Source organism: Mycteria americana, chromosome Z (genome assembly GCF_035582795.1).
Source record: "Mycteria americana isolate JAX WOST 10 ecotype Jacksonville Zoo and Gardens chromosome Z, USCA_MyAme_1.0, whole genome shotgun sequence".
In the NCBI taxonomy this organism is placed as follows: Eukaryota; Metazoa; Chordata; class Aves; order Ciconiiformes; family Ciconiidae; genus Mycteria; species Mycteria americana.
The window spans coordinates 12,773,907-12,801,433 of record NC_134396.1 but is presented as its reverse complement, the minus strand read 5'-3'; the positions used below and the strand labels follow the sequence as shown (position 1 = coordinate 12,801,433).

The 27,527-nt window shown below is 39.9% G+C and overlaps 2 protein-coding genes across 7 annotated transcripts in view; one reads left to right on the top strand and one right to left on the bottom strand.

The window, feature by feature from the left end:
- Positions 1-27,527, bottom strand: part of LOC142402696 (uncharacterized) — a 114,280-nt gene that overhangs the window by 41,465 nt on the left and 45,288 nt on the right. For 2 of the 6 annotated variants that reach the window (XR_012773438.1, XR_012773441.1), the window contains 2 exons: positions 8,490-8,566; positions 3,605-5,511 (listed from right to left, as the gene is read on the bottom strand). The exons of 3 other annotated variants lie outside the window; for them this stretch is intronic. The gene's annotated coding sequence lies outside the window, so the exon portion shown is untranslated. Of the gene's footprint in view, positions 1-3,604; positions 5,512-8,489; positions 8,567-27,527 lie in introns of those variants that run through there. One more of the 6 variants, XM_075488427.1, reaches the window with a different exon arrangement.
- Positions 1-27,527, top strand: part of ANKRD55 (ankyrin repeat domain 55) — a 48,291-nt gene that overhangs the window by 4,754 nt on the left and 16,010 nt on the right. Inside the window, exons 2-8 of the mRNA XM_075488423.1 lie at positions 1,988-2,110; positions 3,978-4,108; positions 6,182-6,291; positions 9,687-9,747; positions 13,275-13,403; positions 25,213-25,397; positions 27,114-27,281. Of these exons, the coding sequence (XP_075344538.1) occupies positions 1,988-2,110; positions 3,978-4,108; positions 6,182-6,291; positions 9,687-9,747; positions 13,275-13,403; positions 25,213-25,397; positions 27,114-27,281 (907 nt within the window). The remainder of the gene's footprint in view (positions 1-1,987; positions 2,111-3,977; positions 4,109-6,181; positions 6,292-9,686; positions 9,748-13,274; positions 13,404-25,212; positions 25,398-27,113; positions 27,282-27,527) is intronic.

Sequence of the window (27,527 nt, the reverse complement as noted above, 5' to 3'; positions counted from 1 at the left end):
TGCCTTCCACCCCTACTGTAGTATGTAGCCCATACTACACCCCTCTTTGAGTAAGGGACCAGCTCATACCTGAGCTTGCTGTTAACATGTCTTTGCTGAGTTTACCAATTGTGAGAGCAGCCTGCAGATCTGGCATGATAAGGAAATCTGATTAACAGGCCCTGTGGTAAAGTAACTTCTTTTTTCATATACTAGTCACTGATGATGACTCTCCAGAGGCAATGACTCTTAGTGTCTCCTGACCTCCCGAGCACACAGGTCAAAACTTCTGAGCCAAATGAACAGTTCCCTCAGCAATAGATTCCCAATAGAACAGCAATCAAGTTACCATTTTTAATTTACAAATTTTATGAAATGTGTAATTTAAAAGACCAGCTAGAAGAACGAAAGGAAATTAAATCCTATTCAGTTGAGTAGTGATGGAGAGGGAATCTGTGCACTGGTGAAGGGAGATTTAACATCAGCTTTCTAGTTTTCCCAAGCCCACAACCAGAGATCCAGCTTTGACAGACTAACCTTTCCCAGACTCAGAGCTGATTGCGTTTCCACGGCAGCCAAGTTTTGAAGTCGAGAGTGATGATTGCATTCTGGGGAGAGAAGGTCACATGCGGGGAATTACGCTGGGCTGCCAACCCCAGCATGGAGTTCATGTGGGTTCAGCTGTGACAGCATCTGATCACAACATGAATGGTGTGGTTAATACTTAAAATTATCTTCAAGGATCTTTTATGACTCAAATATATATATATGACGATGTTTAAAATATAATTTGTATCAATGTGTTAATAATAATTTATTATTTGATTATGAAAATGCTTTTTACTAACTTCTTAAATTTTCTTTAAACCATCTCCCTTTTTTCTGCACAGCTTACACAGTTGTGCTGTCTCCAGAAGACACGACAGTAAGGACAAGTCACCAGTCACTTAATCTGTCTTTCCTTTGATCAACTCTCTAGTGTGATTTAGGCGTCAGCTTTACTTTCTCCTGCTAACAAGGTAGTGCAGTACCTGGACAAATGTTATGCTCTGTAGCTCTGACCCTCAGCCACAGTGAACAGCACAGCTCACTGCAGGTGTCCTTCTTTTTGAGTTAATAGAGATCAGAAACTCTTTTTAAAATTAAACATGAGACTGTGGCTGACCAACAATACACATCTAGAGCATTTTACCATTACATCAGATTTGACCCTGCACCAAAAAATCAACTCTCTTGACTCCTAGAGTTAACAGGTTAATAGTCCACTTGAAGCCAAAGGAGGTGTAAGCATGTGGAGCATGGGATGACCAGTCTGGAAGGAAGTTACAAGCTAAGAAGCAAAGAGAGAATCATCACATTAATTTCTCTCGAAACAAAAATCTGAGGAGTGTTCAGGAACAGGTCCTGCAAGGCATCTGCTTTAAATAATACCTCATACTGTAATTGCCAAACAAAATAAACGTCTCCTGGGTTCCAAGCAATAGTCCACCTTTCCTTTTTGCAGGAATTATTAACACAAACCATTGCTGCCAGAAGTTCACTCTCCTGAGAAGAGAATTCCCCTGGACACCACAGGGAAAGGAAGTGAAAAGCCTCGGTCTTCTGACTGGTGCAAGGTTAACACTGAAACTGAAAACACCTGTGTCCTGATTTCATCCTATCTCATAAAAATGTAGCCAGCAATATTATGAGCTAGTTCAGTTATTACTTCATTGTTTCTCAAGTCACGTTACATTAATGTTCGTATGATTTCTTATAAGGGGTTGAAATTTTCCAGAAGTTTTCTTATGTTCTCTCAGTGCCACCACCTGACAGGTTTTGGAAGAAGTTATGATGAAAAACAAGTTTCAGATTACTAACAAAACCCACCCAGTGCTGTTTAAGATACACTTTGTTCCACCTCGAGTTATATAGTCATAAAAACTCAGTGAAATAAGTGTCATTATTTTCACTGTTAATCATTTGTACTTGCTCTCCACTTACTCACGGACGTACTCCTCCCCTGTAGGTGATGCAGCAGAAGAGATTGACTTGACTGTGGTTTACCAAGCAGCAGCTAATGGCGATGTGAACACACTAACTGCAGTGATTCGAGAAGATCCTTCCATCTTGGAGTGCTGTGACAGCGAGGGTAAATGAAGGCTGAGCTTGTTCCCAGGGGATTAGTTGATTCAGCTTGCAATTAAATTCTCCAGTTCTTATCCTGATTTTTGTGTTCAGCAAATTATATTTAGTAGCAGAATATGGGAAATTTTAGTTATTCTTTGGAACATCCACTGGAAATGCTCAGTTTGGATACTTCTTTCCCCCTGTAATTGTAAGATTTTTTATATGGCTACAAATAAGTTGTTTTACTATAATCAGACAGTACTTCATCATGAATCTATTTTATCTTCTTTAGGGAGATGCTGAGAAATTGTTGTCATTTCAGGGAAGGAAAAATAATATTTTTTATCAAAGCCAAATGCTATACTTTCTGCACATCTCTAGAGCAGAGGGTTCCAGTCTTTTGCATTTTAAAAGTATGTGTATAGACACAGTTTGAATGATTTTGTCCTGTAATTTTTTTCCAAAGGCTTGGTTGTACAATGTGCAATGATCTAAATAATCTGTTTTATCTGTGAGCTGTGAGACTGTGCTCCTTTTCATTTTGTGTTCAGGTTACTATTTAATGTTATTACAAAGTGCTGTCCATTGGCTGGGTTTTGTATGCACCCATTTCCCAAGTGAATTAGAGCCATAGATCTCTGGAAGCTTCTCTCAAGGAAGACTTCATTTGTTTAGAAGTATTTTTTTATTGCAGTTTCTTTTAAAAGGTCCATATGAACGCTGTCTATTCTACTCTTTACCAGCTTTTACCAAGTTACCAATTTTTCCTACACTTTAAAGCAGACATCCTAACTTACCTTTAAAACATCTATTGGTCAGTAGGGAAAATGCTTAATCAAGCTAAAATGCTCTCAGTCCAGATCTTTAATGGGAGAGGGACTAGGTATGAAGGGCAATGGGTGGAGATAGGCTGATCAGCAAACGAAGTATTTCAGCTCCAGAACAAATTTGTTTACTAGGTTGTACATACAAATGTAACTGAAGATCAGTGTTGCAAGACAAAACATATGGCTTATATCCTGCACATACGGCAGAGTCTGCATAACCTGAGGTTGAGTAGTGCCCATTTGCTCAGCCGTCTCATTGAATCCAGTAAGAGTAATTATTCTTCAGTTGTGTCTGAAGTTTCTAGTAGGCTATAGTCTCTAATATTAATGTTTATTCCCAGCTTAGTTGCTTTAAATTGCTTTGTCAGATTCTGCAGGAAAATCTCTTGCTGTTATTCAGCAGTTAACAGAATGGAAGGAAGAGGAAGCAATTAAAGATATCATAATACTTCATGATGAAATTTGAGTATTAGTCTTGAATGTAGATTTCAGTTTTTTTCCCGCACATAAATTGTTCACAGAATATAAAATAAGTTCTCATGACAACAGAAAAGAAAATATTCTAGAGCAAATCCAGTCTTTAAAATAAGTTATTGTCTACATAAAGCATCAACTCACACACATACACCTTTGCACGGGACAGGGCTTGATTTCATAAATCTTTTTAATACATAGAGACAGAATAAAGCTGGGGTTTGAGAAAATTAGCCAAGCACCATCTGGCTACTAGTCACTCTGAAGAATATCAGCCTCCAAAATGGTGTACAAAGCCAACAGTTCATACTGGGAGCTTGTCAACAGAAAAACACTTTTCCCTCCAGAAGTACAGTTAATGAGGCAAGGCTTTTGCTAATGAAGTCATGCTCTTTTCAAAATCAGTGGTCAGTAACTGGCATAGCAGTTATTTCCTGCCTGCAAAAAGCTGAGTACAACTGTTGCACAGTTGTCAGAGAAAGGATTTATTAATTTGCCAGTGCTAACATTAGCACATAAGAAAATATCTCTATCTTATGGCTTTGACAAAATAAAAATTGTAAAAGAACATTTGACTTTCTTCCCCAGGTTGCACACCTTTGATGCATGCTGTTTCAGGACGTCAGGTTGATACAGTGAAGCTTCTGTTGAAGATGGGAGCCAATATTAATACTCAAGATGCTTGTGGACGTACCAGTTTATCTCTGGCAACTTATCTGGTACCAAGACTTGGGGGAGAAGGATGGAAAGATAGATGGAGTGAAGGGAATAAACGTGCAGACCAAATAGGATTTCTGTTTATACTACAGAAAGAAAAAAAGTACAAAACATTTGGTTTTAGACAAGAGTGAAATTGTAAACTTTACAAAGCTGGAATCAAGGATTATTAGGAAAAGATCAGGACTCCTGTCAGAGTGTCCTTTCTCTTTCGGGTTGTAAAATCAGTGGATGGTACGGGGATCTCACTAGATCCAGGGTCCTCTGTGTGGGTTCAAGAAAACTACTTGCTTCTGTGCACTGGGAAGTCCCCTCTTGTTCTTAATATGCAGATTAACTTCTCCCCTCCCACTGTCAGCATCAGATTTTTATGCTCCAGAGAAGGCATTCCTGTCTCAAATTCTGGTGGTCAGCAGGCACATTTTCCTGCACACCACATGAGCTAGGGCATTGCTTTTTTTCACTATAGTGCTGGACCTTGGATGGCCAGGTTAAGAACTTAAGTTCAAGGTGCTTCAGGTGCCAGTGCAGATACTCAGATCATAAGCAATCCAATCCTTCAATCAACCCATATGCAAGTGACAGTAGGGGCAGACATCCCATTGAGAAGTTTGGGAAGGGAGATGTGGTGCTCTCTGTCTGAAGCACACAATGATGGTCCTCTTCTGCTTAGTCTTCTGCTCCTCACTGGAGGGAATTCAGGATTCAGAGAGAGGATGGGGACCAAGTTAGTTGGGCAGGGGGGTTGGCGATGGGCTTCCGTTATTAGCTGGACAGAAAGGAGGAAGGAATATTCACCCATGCTGCATAGTATGAGTTATGGCTGGATGACCGCCAGTTCATTTAAACAGATACCATGGCAGCCTAATTAAATCACATCCTTTGCATCTAGTTTCTTCCTGCAAATTCAGGACAAAAACAATGCTTCTGCTCAGCTATGCGATATGCAGCCAGAAAATAAGTGTAAAAAATAGCAAAACAGGCAGTCTCATTCAGTGCAAGAAGCATGCCCCACTTACTTGAGAATAAACATTTCCTCTGCCAGATATTTTCAAAAATCCCATAATTAGTGTCATGCTCCTTTTTTCCTTCCTCTTTTCCCAGAGGGGAAAAAATATTCTTTGGAAAAAAAAGAAATTACTGGAAAAGATTTAAACCACCCAGGCTTCGAAGTTTCCATTTCTCTTTCTGTAATGGATATAATCGGAGGTCTAGAGAGCATTTGGCTGTGATGTCTGTCCAGAGAACTGAATTCAGCAGAGCTCCACAGTCACAATCGCATGCAGAATTCAGTGGTCTTGTACTTCCTCCAGGAGCTGCAACAGGGATGTTCTGATTCCATTTTTCCATACCTTTTCCCAATCCGATGTAGCTGATACAGGAGGGAATGGTCTTTATCGATTGCCTGTGAAGGTTTGAACAAAACACTTAAACACATGCTTGATTTCCCTGGGACTTAAGTATACACTGAAAGATTTATGCAGTCACAACCAGATTGTTGACCTGCTTTTTTGCCGAGATGATCAATAGAAGGTTTTAGTCCAAGAACTGATTCATCCCATCTGTTTTGGTGCTGCTTTCAGTCTAACATTGTCACTAATTTGAACTTCTGCAACAACGTTTATAAGACCACACTCTAAGGCTTTTTACTATTGATTTGCCATCCCTGCTAAAATCTGATAAAGGAAATGAGATTAAGTGCTCATGTTCTTGGTTTAACCTAGCATAATTAAATCCACATGCAGGAATATGTGTAGCATTTGCTAGTGATACAGGAATTAGCAAGTTTTTAATCACTGTTTATTCAGTCAGTACTTGCCACAGCTGCAGAAAAAACAACATGCAGTGTAAAGAAAACACCTTATCACAGAAATTAATGATCGAGCTAGTCTGAGACTCGAACTCCAAAGGGAAACCGCTCTCAGTGCTGAGAGACCTCTATTGGGGAAACAAAAGACCAGTTCCTCTGCTGGCAGAAACAGCTACAGTCACACACATATGCCAGAACCACCACGCAAAGATCTGGCCTGATGCATTTCACTTTTCTCTTTGACATGCTCTAATTTCTTTTTTAGGGCTGGCTGGAAGGCTGTGTCAGCCTGCTCAGAAATGGTGCTAAGCAGAACATAGCCGACAAAAACGGGAGGTTGCCACTGCACGCTGCTACCGCAGAGCCTGATGTGAGGTATGTCCCAGGCTCCAACAGCATTTGCTGGTTGAATCTCAACAGCAGGTAGCCACCAACACAAGCTACCAGCCCAAAGGGGAGCCTGAGTGAGGAAGGTTAGCTGTAACAGTTACACCTGTGACTTTCTCCTTTGTTTAGTGGTTGTCATAAAGGGGGTAGAGAGGAGGAAAAGCATTGTACAACACTTGTGTAACAGAGATATATGGCCAAGTAAGGTGAGGAGCCTGGTTTAAGATCACAACAGCAGGAAGGGAAAAAAATTATAATAGAGGTTGAAGCCCTGGGTTTCCCCTGACCAGTTACCTTTCTGCCACCTCCACACAAGAAACAGTACAAGAAGCTCCTTCTCTGGACTTCTCCTCCGAATAGCATGGCAAATACAAGAAAAGTTTTCCACACGACAACCTCTCTGAGAGCCCCCACTGTAAAGGGGAAGCTGAGGTTTGGTGGACTGGATCATTTTTAACTACTTTTACTGAAGGTGGAGTAACAACTACAGAGTTTTTTCACAAGTCTTAAGAAAGATCCTCTTTGTCTCACTCCAGCCTGTGATAATAGGAAGGCTTAACAAATTTTGATTTGTACATCTGAATAAATTAGCTCAAAAAACTCTCCTAAGTAAATCACATCTGGAGGGATAGGAAGACACTAGAGACAGGTAAAACATTCAGTACATGCAAAATGTTTATGTGACTTAATCACTGAGTCTATGGTTTTGCTGCTGGCACCATGTCAGACCAGCTCAGACCTTGGTGCATTTCTGCTGATCTTGCTCTCCAGCCTTTTTTAACAGCTTTATTCATTTTCCACGTTATCATTGCTTTTCATGCATCATTTGGAGAGAATAGTTTGAGGTTTCTGCAAAAGTACGGGCCACTATCATTAAACAAAGCCTCCACAGAAAGAAGACAATATTTGTACAACACTGCACATGCTGCTACTTGAAAGGGAACTGTAATCTACTTTACCAGCAGCACACAGGGTTCCCTGAATGTTTCTCACGTTCTCGATGGATACGGGCAGACCTTTGCTCTGCACAGGATTTTACCAGTTGCTCAATTACTTTTCCTCTGTCTTCTCACTGGGTTTGCCCCATGCCCAGAAGACATGCCTGGAGCACTGAGAGGGAGGCTTTTCCATCACGGTCATTGTCACTCTCTTGAATGACACATCATTGCCAAAAGGGTATACGCAGTGGCCAGCTATGAAATACTTTTTCAGCCAAGCTTGAAAGCTGGCAGCCCGCTGCTACAACCCCATGTGCTGGAGGCAGCACATGGACCACATGGAAAGACAGAGACAGTGATCAGGCAATTTATGTATTAATTTGATAATTGGTTTATGTGCTTCAGTTCCACAGAGCCTAAGAGGAAAGGTGGAAGGGGAATCCATGGACTTCCTGATCTATGTCTTTAAGAGTAGATATCAAAGAAATCTCATCTGCCTGGTTGGATATCTACGTATTTGAGTGGTAGCACTTATGGTGCCATAGTGGTCTAAAGATATAAGTGAGTCAAAGTTTGTTGTTGATAGAGGTTTTACACTCAAAGAATAAGATTTCCTTCACATACACTGGTTTCATTGATTAGATCTGGGGTTAAACTACAGAACCATGTATCAGATTATAAAACTATGTGATAAATGGTTTTTACAACCATATTATGGTTGTCTCACTTTCTTTCTACTCACTAATCCATTTTTACCCAGACTTGTTTTCAGATACTGGATTTCTGAGATTCTGAGTCAATGTGCCAAACGACCACAAAATGTCACTTCCCTTTTAAAAATTTTTACCAAACTAATCTCAGCAATCCTAAAATGTCATCCTTTTCAGAGTTCCTATAGTATGACTCCATTATGCCATTGGTTGTGGTTCAGAAAAGGAGCTGTAACACCCCTTTTCTACAAGTATTTGTATCCATATGCAAATGAAGTCCTAGCAAAGCACTGGAATCTGCCCAGTCTTCACCCTTTAGGGATATTCTAGTTTGAAAAAAATTAAATTTGGACTTCTGGCACCTGAAGATGGCATTACCAACAGATAAGCTGCTCACCTGCAGAATTGCCCAAATCATCCCTAAGCAACTGTAAATGTCTTTTTTTTTAATAATTTACATTATCTAGTTGTTTATTACCGGGGGGGGGGAAGAACAAAGGTATCATGCAACATTCTCAGCTTGATCTGATATACACACCTGAGCACAGTTCTGGAAGTTGGAAGTTGTTGAAGATTGTCCTGATGAAAAGCAGCAAAAGATTTTCATTCAGTCTCCTATGCATGGGAATAAATTAATGGTTTATACATTTGTCTGTGCATTATCTGTACATTTATCAGAGTTCCCTCCTTGACACTTCGTCATCTTTTAATTTCCTTGCAAAACAGCATGTCTTTTAAATGTCCATGTTTTGAAGGTTTCTAGCAATTTCATACCTTTATACCTTCAGATGAGCCATGATTTGCATTATTATCTTATCCTAGGATGCACTTAGGATGTACCTTTCCTTTTGCTAGAATCATAAGAACTGTACATCCATGTTAGGATCTATGCTATTTGGTTTTGTTACAGCCTGTGACAGGACGGTCCTTTTCATTTCCATGGTCCACCCATGTAAATGATCCAAACACTTAGCATCCTACTGTAAAACACAACCATCTTTGCCAAACCTATAGTGATTTCAGAACACCTTCATAGGATACCAAAAGGAAAAGAAAAGCAAAATCCATGCAGTGTTAAAAATATTATTGCACTTGGATAATATTTCATGTAACTATTTTATTGTAACTGTTCCCTCCACCAGAGGGGAGTGTTTGTAGTCTGATATTCTATAAAATGTGAACCAATGCATTGCTATATTTTATACCATAACAGTGGCCCTATCCCAGCAGACACACTGTAAGGCCTTGTAAAATACTATTGGTTTGTATGTGTGTAAATATGTAGTATGCATGCATACACACACACACACAAACACGTACACAACATGACATTACTCCAAGGGTTAAGGAGAGTGAAAAATCCTTTTAGAAACTGGTCATTAGCATTTCTGTTTGTTTAAAACTTTATAAAATGGGATGACAAAGAATTGCTAAGCTATCAAAACCTGCACACATGTATAGTATTTACACACACTGATTCTAGCCTGGCAATCAGCACACGAATTCTTCCTAGTCGACCTGCTTTTAATTCCCAGCACTAAACTTCTGTTGTCACAGTAAGCCATAAAGTCCTATTTGCTTTTCTAGTATGACGAAGCTCAGACCTAAGATGCTGACCTTTGCCCATCACTAATACTTATTTTTCTTGAAATTGCATGTTTTGTTTCTCAAAAAATGTTGATTTTTCAGGTTTAGTCAGGAGTACAGCACACTGATTATGTCATTGCTTCCGCAGGCTTCTGAATGTGCTTCTGCAGCAGTCAAATCTTAGTGAAATTAATCATCAGGACAATGAGGTAAGTGAGTGTGTGCTACAAGTCACAGTCCCAGGTTCTGGGGCACGCAACTCATGCTGTTCAGAACGAGTCCACTGTACTATCAATTTTATGAGGAGACTATGCACTAGTCAAAAATTTCTAGAACGCTTTTGCTGAACTCTGCAAAGCATTATCTCATTTTTCCTGCTATACGTGATGCACCTTTAGGCTCATAAACCTTCTCCATATACTGCCAACTATGAAGTACTTTGAATCAGTCTCTTAACTCAGTTGCCAAAACATTAATTGCTTTTGATTCTTCTGAAGTTAGACATTGGACTAAATCTTCACCTTTACCAATCATACCATCATTAAATTACTGTTCACAGGAAAAATATTGGAAAGCTGGTATTACACAGAACAGCCATGGAGCTACAAAAATTTATGGTATCCTCTGACAGAGGAGAGTGTTAACTTCCCCAATGTGTTCTTCTCCAAATAGAGAAGTCAAGACACAAGAGAGACTCTGGATGTCTTTTCATATGTTTCTCTTCACTCTAACAGTTGCTCAAGGATGCATCTCTTCTCCACAGTGCCAGAACCACCACAGGGTTGTTAATTTTCCCTCTTCCCATGAACCTTCCTTATCCACTGGATGGTTTGCAGATCCTGCTCACAACAACCTAAACCAGACGTATGCTTTGTCTTGGTGTAGAATCATGTTGCTAAGGAATTGCATGGAACCATGGATCGTAATTTCAAGCCGTAATGTTTTGCTGTAGCGCACTGCTACATGCAATTTGGAACTTCTAGTCCAGCTCACTGTCATTTGGCACTGAGAAAATATTTGTTCAAGTGTCAGGGCTAAGCCCTGAATATTCATGTTTTCTGAAAAATGTGGATCCTCAAAAATAACTGCAGCTAATAGAGCTGTTCTCTTGGCAAAAGTAAAACACTTCAGTTTTCCCATCTTACACCTGAGAAAAACACCCCAATGAATGCATGAACACATAAACAGTAAGAGATACATCTGGAGGTTTCGTAGTTTCCACAACTGTGGCTTTCTGTGGGTTTACTTATGAAGTCTGTGAGAGGACAATGTGAAGAAACATTCCCTGAAAAAGCCTTGAATCTGGGCAAAACAAGTGTCACACTATATTTCCCACAGCCATATTGTTTTTTCTCCTTTTATGTTCCCTAATGCTCCTTATTTTTCATAAATGCGCAATTGTTTGGCTGTCTCACCTTTAATATTATACTCTGCTGGATCTTCAGCTTTGACAGCTCTAATATCACTCTCATGCTTCCTCTCGCAAACAGTAGTCTATCTACAGATGCCACCCAAGGGTGGTATCACCATGCACAATCAGATGGGTGCGGGCTAGACAGCCATTGCCCACTGCAGCAGGCCCACACGTGTGAGCTGCCGCTACAACCAGCTCAATGCTCTTTGCTCAGTTGGGTGCTCCGAAAGGACACGTGGAATGTATGAATTGTTAGAAAAGAAATAGAGAACAAAACAGGAAGCAGCATTATGCTCTGTCTGAATCCTTGGTACACCCACATCTTGAATGTCGGCTGCAAGAGTAATCTGAAAAAGGATATACAAGAAAAGGAACAGAAAAGGACTACAAAGACGGTAACAGTTATAGAGTAGCTTCCTTTCCTGGGCAGGTTAACAACTAGAACAAACTAACTACAACAGGACTTTCAGCTTGGCAGTTATGTCAGAGGGATGATAGAATACAAGTCCATGGCACCATAAATTGCATGGAGAAGATGAAAAGAGAATTATTATTAGCTGGTTTTTACATCAAAAATGATGGGGACACCTACAGAAATTATCAGGCAGCAGTTTTAAAGAAAATGCAAATAATTACTTTTTCAGAAAATGCATCATTATCCTGTGGAGGTCTGGATGTCATAGGAAGTCTTTAGCCTCATTACCAAATATTAGGTGACTAAGTATCATCAAGCCTTGATTCTTATATTTTGTCCGTAAGCATCTGCTACTGACCTCTCTGAGCTGTGTCCCTGTACCAGAGAGATCTTTGATCCCTACCCACAGTTCTCACACTCTTACGTTACAGTTGACTCTGCTGGGTACCACAGTAGAAACAGAGAGAAAGTTGATTTTTCAAGGATTTTTTTGTCTGTATCAACAGACTGAGAGTGGATGACAGAAAGCTGGCCTGGTACACTACAGCTTCTCCTCTTTCAGTGATTTTTCCTGCTCTCTGGGTCTAGGGGTGAGGACCCATTTCCCAGCTGGAAATCACTGAAGCCTCACTTCACAGCACTCACAGATACTGAGTGTCTATCAACAGTACTAAGTCCCTTGTGTCAAAACCTTGGTCCGCTGACGTCAATGGCAGAGCTCCCATTAATTTCAGTTAGGGCAGGATTTTACCCTCATTTTTGGTTTTACAAAACCAAAACCCCCATGATTAAGGTTTGCAAACCCTAACTAAAAACAAAACTGCTCTTGTTGAAGTGCTCTATTTTGTCATCACCTATACTTAAGCCATCTGGGGACTTGAAAAGCCTTATAAGATACCTGATGAGTGAGAGAAATTAATAGTAGGGCATTCAAGCTTTTAGTTAACAAATCACTGCTAACAACTTCCACTGTTAATGCACTGATAAGCTGTCTGCATCAATGTTTTTATAGCTCGTACTTTACCTGAGTTGTTGCCAATCAGCTTTATGGAGTTCTATGTCAAGTTTTAATTTCTTTTCCACTCTACATTTTTTGCTTTTCATCATTTTGGAAAGCAGGCAAGACCCTTGAAATGCATTTTCCCTGATAAAAGATAGTGAACAACACCTGCCCAAAGTAAAATGTTACCACATCTGAACATTACTAGCAATTTTTAAGAAACACATTGTATGAGTAACTTTATACAGAAAATCTTTAATATTATAGATGTAGAGTAAAAAATATAGTTGTGTATAACAGTGCTGATGAAGGTGCAAATACAGGCCATGAATTCTCTGATCTACCAAGACTGACTGAACACAGCTAAGACAGAATGAAAATGCAGGTCAATAGCTTACCATTTGCTTTGTTTTCTCCCTAAACAGTAAATATGAGATGTTTAGATTGTGACTTTTCTGTTGACATCACTGGGCCGGTTCCTTCGCTGGCTGATAAGTGCCAGCTAGAATACTAGCTTATAATATTTATTTTGGATCAAAGATAAGACCTAAAATAAACATCACACTGTGTCATGCCAAAGCACCAGTCTAAAACAGGCTTTTCTCACAGGATCCAAACTGAGCAGTGAGGAACCATCCCCCAGCCGTCGTGGTCCTGACCACGCATTATTTATAACAGGCTATAGTCATGTACGAAAGAAGCATTTGTATTTGTATCCATTTTCTGTAATAACTCCAAAAAGCTAATTGCTTGGTTCCCCCTTACGACTCCACAATTCAGAAGCTGTTACTAATTATCCCAAAGCAAGAGGGAGAGGGAAGAGTCTGTCAGTCCCGAATGGTTTCAGAGACTTGAAGGGTGCTCCCGTGAGTGACGATTATTTGCTCTCCGGATTTGTGGCTTTCAGGGAATGACTTCACTCCACTGGGCTGCTTTCCACAACAGGCCCCAGCACACCCAGACTCTGCTGCACAAGGGAGCAGACCTGACTCTGGTGGACAAGGACTTCAAAACAGCTCTGCACTGGGCAGTACAGGTGAGCACGGCGCGGTTTCACCAGGCAGTTGCTGGAGCTGAGCTGGCTATTATGGTGTCCTAAATACTCCAAAAGCAACTATTTTGGCTGTGAAATGAGGAAAATGGATGCTAGGAATGCCCACTAACAGCCCCAGCATTTTGCCAGTGGGCATGCCAGATCCATGTTAGATCAAGGATCTAACATCTTCTTTGGCGAGCAAGGCATACTTAATATAGGCTCAGCACTGTTGCCCTAAACAAAGGTATCATTTATCTCACTGGGAGTACGTGTATGCTTCATGTTGGACTCATGCTTAAATTTTTTCACTAAATCAGGGTTGCAGAAATCAGCAGCTTAAATAGTCTTGCCAAAGGCCTCTGGGAATAAAATTATGTAAACACAAGTTAAAACATAATTAAACAGCTATAGTTGTGGAATAATTAGCCAAAGGGTTGAGGACCTACTTCTCTGGAGATTAAGGAAGACAAGGAGCCAAACACATTTCCTGTTGAGCTCCTACGAGTTCCTATCTCCTACACAAAAAGACTGTCAAATTGCTAAAAATTACTCAGGCCATCATTAGAGAAGAAAACCACACAGGTTTAATGTGGCATTAAACACTGTATTATGCAATTGGTAGTAAGTGGTCTAAAATACAGCGTAATATACTGAGTTACGCCTAAACTTTACTGCAGAAAACTTCCTAGATGAAATTATAGAAATGTTTTTACTTGCTCCCTTGCCATAGCAAGTTCCGGTATCAATGTTCAAAACACCTGCACACCAGATAAGCAGAAATAGAACTTGCATGAAAATCCAGTAACATTTTCCTACAATGACTAAATATTTGCATCCTCACCTTTTGGTCTAAGTTCACCCATCTTAAAAATTGTGTCAACAAAGAAATTTAAAAGCTCTGAACTGCCACATACTATATTTGTAAATGAGTAAGGACACCTAGAACGAATAATCTGTTTCCTTCAACCACAGCCTCCCACAGATGGTTCGCATACAATAGGCTCAACTTTTGTTTTTCTGAAGTAGAGGTATATTTTGGCCTCTGCAACTCGTATTATTTCAATGCTATTTTTGTTCTTTAATCCTAATCAATCTGCAATTGGGCTACATCCCTCGCTATTGTGCCTTAGGAGACGAAAGGTATCTACTTTAAAATCTGTTGTGCATTTTCACTAGGCTTACTCCAATGCAGGCTGCTTCCAGTGGGAAATCTCTGAAACTCATGCAAGCTCCTGCAAGCTAGGCAGTGGTCTGGATCATAGCTCTGGGAACAAGCTGTCTCTGAAACAGACAAAAGGGAAACCCTTCATATCAGGACCCTCAGAGTTCCCCTCATACCTTAATCTTTCCCTGACCCTGTATTTTGTAAATTTTGTTATTTAATTCCACCATTAACTCCCACCTCCACCTTTCTCTCACAAACGTGCAGAATAACTCTTGAGAAAGGGGGAAATTAAAATTGCGCAAAACCCACTTGGCCTCAGATGGAGGCAAATCACAAATGCCTCTTCTTTCTCCCTTTAAGCTGCTCCCAGAAATCAGAGGAAATGTGCAGGATGACCCCCCTTTTTTTCTTCTTGAGTCACTCCTGCTATGAAGCCTTATAAATTGCTTCTTTCATCCAGATACTTCTCCATATTCTAGGTCCAGAAGGGGTAGTTGAAATACCAGAGCATAGAAGAGATCTGTTAATATTTCTCTTACTCAAGTTTGGCCAAGCAAAAACACTTTCAGCCACTGCTCTCTGCTGCCCAGGAGGCTCAGGGGAAATGGGCACTGTGGACAGGCATGACTTTCTCTGCTATGACAGAGAGCAGAACAGCTCTGCTGGGTAGAATTATCATTATGTCTAATAGCTTCCTCCGTGGCTGCTGGAAAGGGGATATTTTTCCTTTAAGAATTGTATTAATATCTTCAGAGCACAGGAGACTCACATAGCTCAGGCAGTACCAGCTGCAGGGGTTGTTTTCGGCTAAACAGGGCCCTGTGTTTAATTTCATTTTTTAAAAATGTACCAAGGGGAAGACCAGGCACTGCACAGAAACTTGTTTCAGAAGTTGCAGGGCAGAGGCAGTTTGTGCACACTGGGCTGAAGCACAGAGCAGGACCACATAAAAACCATTGCCCGCCATTCGAAACCAAATTCTCAGGCATGTTTCATATGAAATAATTGTTCCACGCTGGCTGTTTCAAAGACCATGTTTGGCACTTGGTCTCCCATCAGACAAACAGTGGCTGTGGAGTCCCAGCCATGTAACTAGAGAGACCTTGCCCACACCAAGGTCTGCTCTATTGTAAAGCTCAAACCTCCTGCCGCTCGAGTTCACGCCTTCAGTGCAAATGTGTTACATCAGTGTCAAAAACACAGATCATTCTGGTTTGAACTGAGAATATCTCATGCCACATTTTTTACACATGCAATATTTTTAAGAGCTTGTGCAGATAGGGCTATATTAGAAGTGTCTCAGGAGGTATTTCTCTCCTTCCATTGCAGCCAGCAATAATTGCTGTAATGAAAAGGAAATGCACCTTTGTAACAAAAAACTGTTAACTGATACTGGAACAAACTGTAAAGCCATTCTAACAGTTCTAGAGAATGATGTCATTGAAATCCTAGGAAGATATAGTATATACTATACAGTATACACTATCATACTACATACTACTGTATCATAACAGTATTAGTAGTACCTTGGAAATAGCCTGGGAATTTTTTGAGTCTTCCTGCATTGCCTTGCCAGTTTTAATGATTTTTACCAGAAGTTTGTCTCTTTCTTAAAACTCTGTCTCCCAAAGTCATATGATTATGTAAAAATATCAGCTTTCATTTAAAGAATAAACACACAATCAAAGATTTCTTCTAAAGCAAAGAAATGCAAACCTCCAGGGATAAAAACAAGGTAACTAAAAAGAAGCCATTAAAAATACTATTCTGCCATGTGGAGCTGCACTTATGATTTTTTTGTAGGTTGATTCAGAGTGCAAAGTTTTAAAAAATTATGAGCCTGCACATTTACACCATAGCAACAATGCAATTATTTCATTCCCCCGTTACCCGAGAGCGGAGTTAAATACCTTAAACACATTGTAAAAGCAAAGCATGGGCAATTATTCATTTGTGTTTGGCTGAGCAAGCGTGGCAGCCTCTCTGTAATTACTTGGATGGTGAGAGCACACTTAAATTTCAGGATATCTAGGAACAAATCTTTCTGTTGCTGCAGGGCATCCCAAGGACACAGCTGGCCACCCAGCCAGGACAGAGGAAGGGGCCAGGGAAGGCAGCAGTGGCTCAGGGCCAGGGTCTCTCCAGAGGGATCACTGCGCTCCTCCTCCCTGCCCAGCACCCCGTTTTTTTCTGTGAGCTGCCTATGGCAGAAGAGTTCAGAGAGACTTCCAAAGACTTCCTGAAACTTAGTGGGTGTTTCTCCATGGCAGACATGTTTGTTGTTGGATTAGGCAAGAAAAGGTGCATTTGCTAGGCACGGTTCACAGTCTGGTTGGTTTCAGGCAGATTTCTTCCACTGCAAAATTGTACTTGTTTTCTCCTTGTTTCATGCAGTTTTCTAGAGATAGCTAGAAAGGGAGAGTAGTGATTTCTTTTTTTATGTCACTAAGCTTTAAAGACAATTTTGACTGTCACCAAACAAATGAAAAACAGAAGCAATTTGCATTTTTCAAGTATACCCTTAAGAAATCTCTTTCTTGTGTAAACATCGTCATTCCAGGAAAGGTACAGCTGTTGCTCATGGAGGCTGGAACATTGCATAGCAGCAGGGCTCTACAGAGTGAGCTGTCAAGTTGCAAAACAAGAAGGAAGAGAGTTTGCAAATAGTTTTGAGTAAGAAAAAAACTTGCTCCAATACCATCAGAAGCTATTTCCAAAAAGTGCCCTAAACATTTGTGACAATGTCTGCAATAGCAAATTAAATGTGCTTGAGTCTTGGCTCTGGCACCAAGGCCAACTATTACAGGACAGCTTGTGTCCCTACTGCTAAACTCTCTTGTTCTCTAGAACAGGATGGTCGTATGCAGACCACTTACTGCGAATGGTCTGTGGCCCATGCTAGCTCCTGAACTATGTCCAGGAACTGGTAGGGAGAGTGTTAATTGACCCAAGCCAAAAACCATGCCAGGGAGGATTTGAAAAATTTTACGGTACAGACAACCAAGTTCCAATACTCGGGGATGTTCCCTAGTGCTACTTAGTTTTTTATATAGCCGTAACCTATTTCTCCACTTTCATTTATGCCAGTTCATAAGCCAAAGCCCCTTTTGTGTCTTGTACAGCAGTATTGATACACAAACTCATCAGTACAACCAGATCATCAGAAAAACTGCCTTTATCCAAAATAATTGACTCTTAAACAGTAAGTCCTTCAAGTATGAACGTGCCATTGACAATGTAATTATTCATGCCAATCAAATTTCCAAGGAAATAAATTGCAGAACTCCCACTGAGCTTAGTAGGATTTTGTCTCAGGCAAAATGTGCAGGTAAGTACAGGACAATTGCCAGACCTCTTCCCAGCACATAGTCTATGTGTAACTCTGCAAGTGGATGCCAGAACATAAGTAATGTACATGCACCACACTTTTTGCATATCTATAAATGTCCTGATCTTCTATGCCTGACAAAAAGGCACTGGAAGACAAATGTTTCCATTTCTCTGACAGTAGTAAGGAATAAATCCTTATTCTACTGTGGAATAAAAGATGGCCTCTTTTTCAAAGCACATAAACAGCTCATCCAGAGAAATCAGTCCTCAGAACAATGTACTAGCAGGGGAAAGCTGCCAAGTAATTTTAGTCATAGCCATAGTCATTTACACCATAAATCATACGCACTTATTATAGAAGACTCCAAGTGAAAATAAATTCTCAGAGAGACTTGGCCAGTATATCATGCAGTTTTTTGTTTGAGCAAAGAGAGGGTAAGAGAGACAGGAACATTATGATAGCCATAGAGGTATGCCTCCATGACTGCCTTTGTCATTTGGTAGCTTTTTCCAACATCCACTAAGGCTGCTGAGAGGACAAATATTTTAAAAGCATCATGTCCCCTAGCTGTACCAGAGGCAGCAGTGCTCTGAGGACCACAGGACAAAGTATCCTGTACAACAACACGTTCTCTTTCCAAGAGTACCACAAAGTCAAGCCAAGCTGGGTCGCTCTGAGTCTGCAAGACGCACTGTCTCAGCGGGTGTCTAAGGCTGAAGCACTAGGGTTAGGAGAAGACACTTGAGCTTCTCTCTGAGCTGGCTGAGTCTCACCAATGTAGCTACAGTGGCGTCAGAAGAGTTGTTGTTAATTTATATTGGTTTGCCATCTGAAACACACCCTGTGAAGTGCCTGGGCTGCATCCAGGCAACTTCTGGCAAAGTTTCCCTGGCAGGAGGAAAGCTGAGCATGGTATTATGGATTGTTCCTTTCCTCAGCACAGGGCCCAGTTGTCTCTGTCCTCTGAGGGCAGAGAAACCACGGGGTGCTCTGAACTTTTGCACTGGTTCTCCACTGCCAACACAGCCACCTGGCAGCCAGGGCATGGCAGCATTGGAGGTAGAGTGAATGTGCTTCCATTCCTCACCTTTCGCTAGCCTGGGGTACAGAGGGGGGATGCTGGAAGTCCTTAACAATGGGAGAAAGCTCCTGTGTGTGCAGAACTCTTCAGCAATGCAAGCTGCCAGCTTTATGGACGTTTCTCAATGAACTATGTTTGCTGCAGACTAGAAGGAGCCGCATTATGTCTCTACTCTTGAGTTTGGCATTCTCCATGTTTAAAACAGCAGACACCCCATCTACAACAAGACAGGGATGTGTTGTTCTGATATAGACTTAATATTTGATTCCAACCAGACATATCCTCACTGTTAATGCAACATTATGTTTGTCTTGCTCTGATTCTAGGATGAAATTCTGAACTCGTTACGGTAAAGGTAATGACATAATACACTGCCATGGTGCTCTGAACATGAACACAAGGAAAGCTGTACTTCAGTGAAATGAATCCCATAAGGGAAAAAATTGTACTGGAGGGACAGTTTGGTTTTGCCAGTATAGCTGTAACCGAATGCAGGGCTTCTGCCAGCAAAGCCTTGAGTCAAAGATCAAGACTTTTCAAGCCCCAACCAACAGAGCCATGTGGGAAAAGTCTGTGGAATGGCTTTTGCTTTCAGTGAATACTGAATTTCAGAATCAAAAAGGAAAAAAGGTGACTTTGAATGGAAAGATGTATTTACCAATGTAACAACCTCAACTGGAGTATAAAGGGAAAAAGTCCACAGACAAGTTATTTCAAATTTTGCTATGGGTTGCTCAACAAATACTTGAAATGGCTCATGTTTCTTTATTTCAGCAAAGGAGAAAAAGATCTTTGCCTTTTTTTTTTTTTCAATGGCCCTGTTGGTGTTACAGTCAATTTCATATTAAAATATGCTATGTGTGTCTGTTTGTGAAGGCTAAGAGGAAAGATAAAAGGGTTGGGAGACTGGCGAGCATTCTGTAACATAAAACTCAAACAGCTCCCAATGATGCACAAAGATGGTTTCCAGGAGGAAGCTAGAAGTACTGATGCAGATTTAATCTATAGTAATTTATGGTGCTTCTTTATAAAAGTAAGTTACCTCCCAGAGTAGTGCAATGGGAATAGTATTTGCTTGTTGCTGCAGAAAGGAATGAAATAATGGTTGAAATGTCAAGCCATTCAGGGTCAGAGCAGAAGGACATCAAAGAGAACGTCAAAGCTTTGGATTCATAGGTGTGGAATTGAAAGAGGAGGGAATGTGGAAGAAGAGGAAACACAGACAGCCCTAAAGTGCAATGCTAATGATAAGAAGCAACGTCAAAAGCTGCTAGTGGGGAATTTCCATCCAGCAAAGCTGGCTATGGGTATAGGAAGGCTTTAAAATACACACTAATACAAAGAGACAGAAAATATAGGAGAACTAATACAACCTAACCACATATTCTCCAGAGGCATTCACTTGGAAGAAAAATACTTCGTCAGGGTTTCCTGAAAACAGCTAAGTGGTCCATAGCTTGTCCCTCTCACCCTCCCACCTCTACATTACTGGTAGCCACAAGCCAGCTTAGCAGACTCCCTTCACAGGATTCTTCTCTTTGGCATCAAAATATCTAGTTCACTAGAGTATTCTGACGAGGGGAAAAAATTAACCCTCTATACAGTGCAGTGAACAAGGAAAACATTGTACTATGTACAATTGAAGACCTGGCAGAATAAAATGCAATGTTATGTTAGAACATTACATAAGTCACAATAAACTTCCCAAGGAAAATTATCATTCTACATATCAGTTGGACATACACAGCTGAAGTATAAGAACAATGGCTGTAGTAACAATGAAGTAGAGTAACAATAAGTAACAATTGAGTAGACATAGGTGAAAAAAATGTCAGAACCAGAAAAGTGTCCCAAACTTGCAGGATTCTCCTCATGGTACTTGATTCGGTGGATACTTCCTGAAGAATTATTTTCTTATTTTGAAATAATATAATGAGAGATGCAACTATCAGAAGTTGGGCTTTTTATTAACCAACCTAAAGAAAACAGAGTTGTAATCAAGTGAAAGTGAAAGCTCATGACCCTCTTAGTGAATTGCCACTGTCTGGAGATGACACAAATCTCAGACTAAAACTTGCATAAATCACAATGAAAGTTTGCCTTGCAAGGGCTCCTGGATTGAGGCTTTAAGACATTTCTTCTTCATGAAGTAAGTTTAATTTAGATGAGTGATCTAAGAAAGAAAAGTTCACTAAGGAGAATGAATAATGGGTGTAAGCAGATAAAAGTGTGAGATGGGACAAAAGTGTAAAGAAAACTGTGGGGGGAGCCCTGCAGAATTATATAGAAACACATAGCAAAAATAACTAATAATGTCTGAGAACATTGCTGAAAAGAATTTGAATACAAAAAGGGAAGATGAAATGTAGGGATACATACTGTAAGGTTACAAAACCATGTAATTTTCCTATGGTAAATTTACCACCGAACATCCTGGTCTAACAATAGTACTGTGGTTCATGGTAAATTTACCACAGGAAGACTACATTTTTCGTGACCTCAGCTCAAAGCTATCAATCTAGGAATAAGGGCAGTGTAAGCGTTTTAGGAGAATTTTGTGTGCAACTTAAAAAAGCCAAGATGAATGTAAAGATAAGAAGGCATTCCTAAAAAAAGAGAGCTGGAAAGCCACAGAGCAGTTGGCCCGAGATCTCTTTCAGCAGAAGGTTCAAAATATTAGGAAATATCCTTTGATTATTTAGAAAATGTAATTAACAATTTGATAGAATTTTTAAAACAGGACAGTAATTTCATAGCCATCTTCAAAGCAATTATTGCTTCCTCAGATAAGACGCTATTGGATATAGTGTGTTTGAATGTCAATTAATCAGTTTAATACCATGTAATAAAACACAGAAATACTGGAAATGTGCCAACAAGATAAAGTTCATCACATGGCACAGAAAGCTTGTTAAGCAGGTGGTGGATAGCGTGACCATAAAAAGTCCAGTTCGCTGTCCCTTTCTGGTTTGAGAGTACATGCAATTTTAATCACACTGAATGACGTCAACAGCACAATTTGTATAAGCACAACCTGCTATAATGGACCCAGAATTCAGTCCAAAGATAGGATGTCCCAGTGGGGAAGAATAAGGAGTAATGCAATCAAAATCAACCCAGGGACTTGTATCACACATCATATATTCTCTATCAGCCACATTCAGGACAGTTCAAATAATCTTTGGAGGTGGACATCTCACAGACAGTCCAACCAGGGATTTATCATAAGAATGTTTTTATTTGTTCCATAATGAGGTGACGAAACACAGAACACATATATAACCCACAGCTAGAACCAAGTTAGAGTGACACCAAGCACTTAATGGGTCAGGATGAAATTCAAAATCATTTTGATAAATTGTAGGAATGAACTGAAATTAATAAAATAGCACTGTGTACAGAACTCTGAAAAATTAAAGCTGTTTGCACAAAATGCAGAGTAGTAGACTAGTGGATTACAGAGTGAGTAGGAGTTTAAATTATGGTGTTGATCATTCTGGGACATATTAACAGAAGTGTCATACATGTGGGCTGCAGGAAGTAGCAGTGTCATTTTCAATGTCAGGAGAGAAACCTCAGCTGGATAATTATGTTGTTTGGGGTGCCATGGTTGAAGAAAGATGTAGACAAACTGGAAAGAGGCCAAAAGCAAGCATCAAATATGATAAGTGGGTTGAAAAACTTGACCCATGAAGAGAGGTTGAAATGGTTTGTTTAGTCTAGAAAATGGAAGATTGGTGGGAGACAGAACAGTCTGTAAATGTATAAAATGCCAGTAAGAACAGTGGGAAATTTCTTATGCAAATGCTAAGAGTTGTGCAAGAACACTGAGGGACTGAAACTGTAGGTGCAGGATGTGAAATTTGGACTTAGCAAGACAGTATAAAATTAGAGGAATAGTAGTGTCACTAGAACATGAATATAGAAATAGTAAGATACTGCATGTTAATAATTTTTTGTATCAAAACTGACTTGGAGAAGGATGGTAATAGATAGATGTTTATTGTGGTAGTACTAGAATTATATAATAGACTTCTAGATTCAGTTAGCCCTGAATGTGACTAGAGATTTCTCTGATGCTAGTGACCAAAAAATGTAACTGAGAATTATGCTAGTATCGAGGACACTGTCATTTGGCACCGGGACTGGAGAATAACAACAACAATTATGCATAGGACCTCAGTGTTGGGAACATGAAGATCAACGCTCTTTTTTCATTAGCTATTCAGACAACTATAAATTAATAACAATTTTAACACAGTTAATGAGGACGTTATGAAATGCCTGGTCATAGAAAATAAGCTTGGATGGTATGATCATGAGTAGACTCTAAAATGAACAGGTGAGTAAACAAAGTACATGGAAAACAAAATTCCTGATTTCAGAGGGACATATTTTGGTAAATTAAGGGAATTCTCAGCTGGACTGAGAAGCTCTGGGACGAGCAGGTTCCAGGGACCTGGAATATATCCTGTCAATGGTGCAAAATGTAGCAGGAATCTGTACCCCAAGAGCAGAGAAGAAAAGTGTGTAGAAGAAGCTTGAGATATAACAGATGACTATCCATCTTTAAAAGACATATTTAGAATAAGTAGACATCTTACAAAATAATAGGCAAAAGTACGGAGAAGCAAAAGAAGTTGTATCTCAAAATCAAGAAGTGAAGAGTGATAATTAAATGTCGAATGGAGGCTGGAAGGAAATTACTTTCAGGGATAAGGCTTGAAATCAGTCTTGCTTAATATTTTCATGATAACTTGGCACAAAATACAGGGGCTTTCTGATGAAATCTGCCAATAACAAAAATATGGAAGACAATAACAGAAAAGAATGGCGATATCATACAGGAGAAACTGGGTCACCTCCAAGTCTAAAGTAATACAAATGGGACAAAACTGAATAGGATAGAATGTTTAAGTCATGCACTTGGGTGCTAATAACAGAAGGTCCTCCCAGAAACTAGAAAGTCTATGTTTGGAAACGACTATGGAAGTACTGAGGTGTAAAGGGTTATTCCAAAATGACAAGGAGCTTCTAATGGGACACAGCTGTGAATAAAGCAAATGCTGTTCTGTGACATACCAAAAGAGGTATTTCTAACACAAATAGGGAAGAGCTGGTGTCATTGTACAAAGAGTTGGCAAAAATGTCTGTGTATGACTAGGTACAATTTTAATCACCCCTCTCTAAGGATACACAACTAAAACACAAAAGGAGAAGGGTTAGTAGGTTGATGAGAGAAATAGAAAGCATATTTTACAAGGAAAACTTAAAAGATCTTGATTGATTAGAGCAGCAAGAGAACAGCTCAGAAGGGATATGATGATTGTCTACAAATCCACCTGAAGAACAAATACCAGTTAGAAGAAAGAAGTATTTAATCTAAATAATAATGCTGGCACAGAAACAAAGGGACATAAATCAGTCATGAGTACGAATAGAAATTAGAGATACTAATCATTAAAGCAAACAAGTTCTTGAACTGCCTTCCTTTGGGAGTAATGGGGACAAAAAACCTAATTGCTTTTAATGGACACAGTAAGTTTATGAAAGGGATGATGTAACATAGCTGCAAGTGATTGCAGGGATTGAATTTGATGATCTAGAAAGACCTTTCCAGCTTTGTGTTTCTATGTTGTTATAAAAAAATCATGAATTCTTTTTCTCTATTTCCACCAAGTTAGGATATAAAATACTCAGTTTCATTTGCAGGTTAGAGAACAATGTCAACTTTCTATTAATACACTGAAGCACTGGAGCAAACTAGCTAAGAAAGTTTTCAAGAACCACTTGAGCAAATATTTGACATGGCTTTTCGAGGTGTACTTGGACAGGCTTACATAAGTGGGTTGGTCTTTTGAGGTCCTTTCCAACCCTAAATTTCTATGAGAAAATATAGGCTTATATCTTTATGGACTCTGGCTTAGCAAAACAGCAAAACCCCCAAGTTATTTCTGAGAAAGCTGTTCAGTAATTCACACGCTGTAACTTTTGGAGATATTTGCAGTAGTACATTATTTATTATTTTTCCAGTGTTCAAAGTGTTCTAGGAAATTCATAAAGCAAACCCAATTCCCAGCAGGAGATTGGAAGCTTTTGGCTTTCATACCTGGGAAGTCTGGTATACACAAAACAAAACACCATTATTGTATTTAGCCTTCTCTAGCAGAGAAAATGCATTTTGGTGTGAGCTCCATTGTAAAATGCTTTTCTTCTCTGAACTTCCTCCCAGAGTGGCAACAGGATTCTGTGTTCCATCATTCTGGACCACTACCAGGGACCGTCTATAATAAACTACGATGACGAGAATGGCAAAACTTGTATGCACATTGCTGCTGCTGCAGGCTACAGTGATATTATCAGTGAGCTGGCTAAAGTCCCAGAGTGCAACCTGCAGGCCCTTGATGTGGATGACAGGTAACCATGGAAACTCTGAAACTGAAATTGCTGCTTCCTTTCTATTAACCTGAGACTAGCTCTGTTTATTCTATAATCATGTTTCCTGTTTCACAGGCCATGGCCTAGTTAATGAACTGCACTTACAGAGAACCGTGCTTGCTCAAAAACACTGCAAAGCAGTCCAGCTCACATGTATCATATCTAGTATAATAACTGACTAGTAGGAATATTTAACTCCGTGTTTCTGGTAGGAAATGATAAGACTATGTGTGAAAGGACTTTGTCACCACTTGATTTAACTTTTTTCAATCAAAAGTGAACATTCTTTTCAAAACAATAGAACAGGATCCTACAACTTGAAGCTGGGATCCTGCTGCTATTTGTATTTAAGAAATGGCAATGTTTCCTTGTTGCATTTAAGATGCTAACACAGTATTCCTATAGGACCAGGGGACCTTCACCTTCCATTCTGAAAAGGCATTTGATTCCTTCCAGGATGAAATCTCTATATCATAAGTGCAGAAGACTCATCTTCTTTCCTCTTTTTCACCCCACACCTACCTCTGTTGAAACTTTGCATGTAAATTTATTTAATGCAAACAGAACCAACAGACTCTTCGCATTGATTATCTTGCTCAGTGGAGCAAAAGCCAAGGTTTTCTTGGCTTAGGCCTTCAGGTGCTTAAAATAATAGCATTCTTCATGGAAAAGTGCAATAAAATGGAACAGAAATAAAACCAACAGGGTTCTGGAGAAGTTTCTAAACATCAGTAAAATGTAGCTGAGAAGGCTGTGTTTCTACAGAAAGAAGGGCGAAGGGAGGAGTTTGATTACACTTAAAAGCTCAGTAAGACATGACCTCCTATTACACAGATATTTCCATAGAAGGTATTATACTTGAAGAGGGGAAAAGATAAGCTGTTCACTATAAACACACAGTAGATTTCCATTCTATTGTGTTCCTGACTGCACCCATCTGAAATCACTGAGATTGCAAAGAAACAGGCAGAGAAAAGTCAAATTTATTTTTTATTCTTGCACCGTTTTCTTATGGTGTTTTCTGTGCTTTCAGATTTTTCACAAGAGCAAAATATTACAATCTGGAAACTGGACAAAAGTTTCCAAAGACAAGACCAAATCTTCTGCCAAGCAGAAAATCAGTTTGATTCTCCTACACGGATCCAAGACAATTATATCTGCTCCAGTCTGTGCCCATCAAAGAACACAGAAACTGGCAAAGGGGCAATGACAGTCTGGTAGATGTGTCCAGTCCTTCTCATTCATCTGGGGGAGGCTTCTTCTCCTATTACCTTCACGGAGAGCCCTGAGCCAACCATTGCTAATCGTGTTTGGTGTAAAGATGAGAAGAACTTGTCCCTATGCAGTGGACACTATAAAGATTTTTTTCAAATTCTGCTCTGAAAACTTCAGGCATTCCTCCCAGTCTGCAACTCCAGCAGTGGAAGAGATGCTATTATATTGTCTGTATGGTCATTCTGCAGCCCCATATCTACATTCTCTACAGCTAAATAGATGCACATAGGTAGATGCCAGTCTATAGCCTTATTACCGCCACTGGCAGCTACATCAGTGTGGGATAAGTTGCTGCAGAATTCCTTAAAATTAATGTCGTGAATCTAGGCAAGTAGCATAGCAGCACACCTTGTTATGTCATTAATAGTTTTGATAGTAAATTTTTTCATCTATTTTAATGATACTCCCTCTTTTCTGTAGGACACCTTTGCACTGGGCTGCAGCAGCAGGGAAAGCTGACTGTGTGCAGACACTGCTAGAGCTGGGCATAGACAGCAGCCCTCGAGACATCAATGAAAACACTCCTCTGACATATGCAATGTACTGTGGGCACACAGCATGCATCAAGCTGCTGTCTCAGGAGAGCAGGTAAAGCAAAATTTCACATCTTGCTCAGATGTTGCCACTGACTAGAAAACAAATTTATTGCTTTTTGTATGCTACTGAAGGGTTTGCACCCCGGGTGATGTCTCCTTGATTCATATGCAATACTCAGTTCAAGTTTTCCACCAAAATAGCAATGTTAGAATTAGTCATCTACTGAAGACTCATCACTGTGGTTACAGTGCTAGTCTGCCGATCAGCAGAGGGTTCTGAATCAAGAAGTGAGTATAG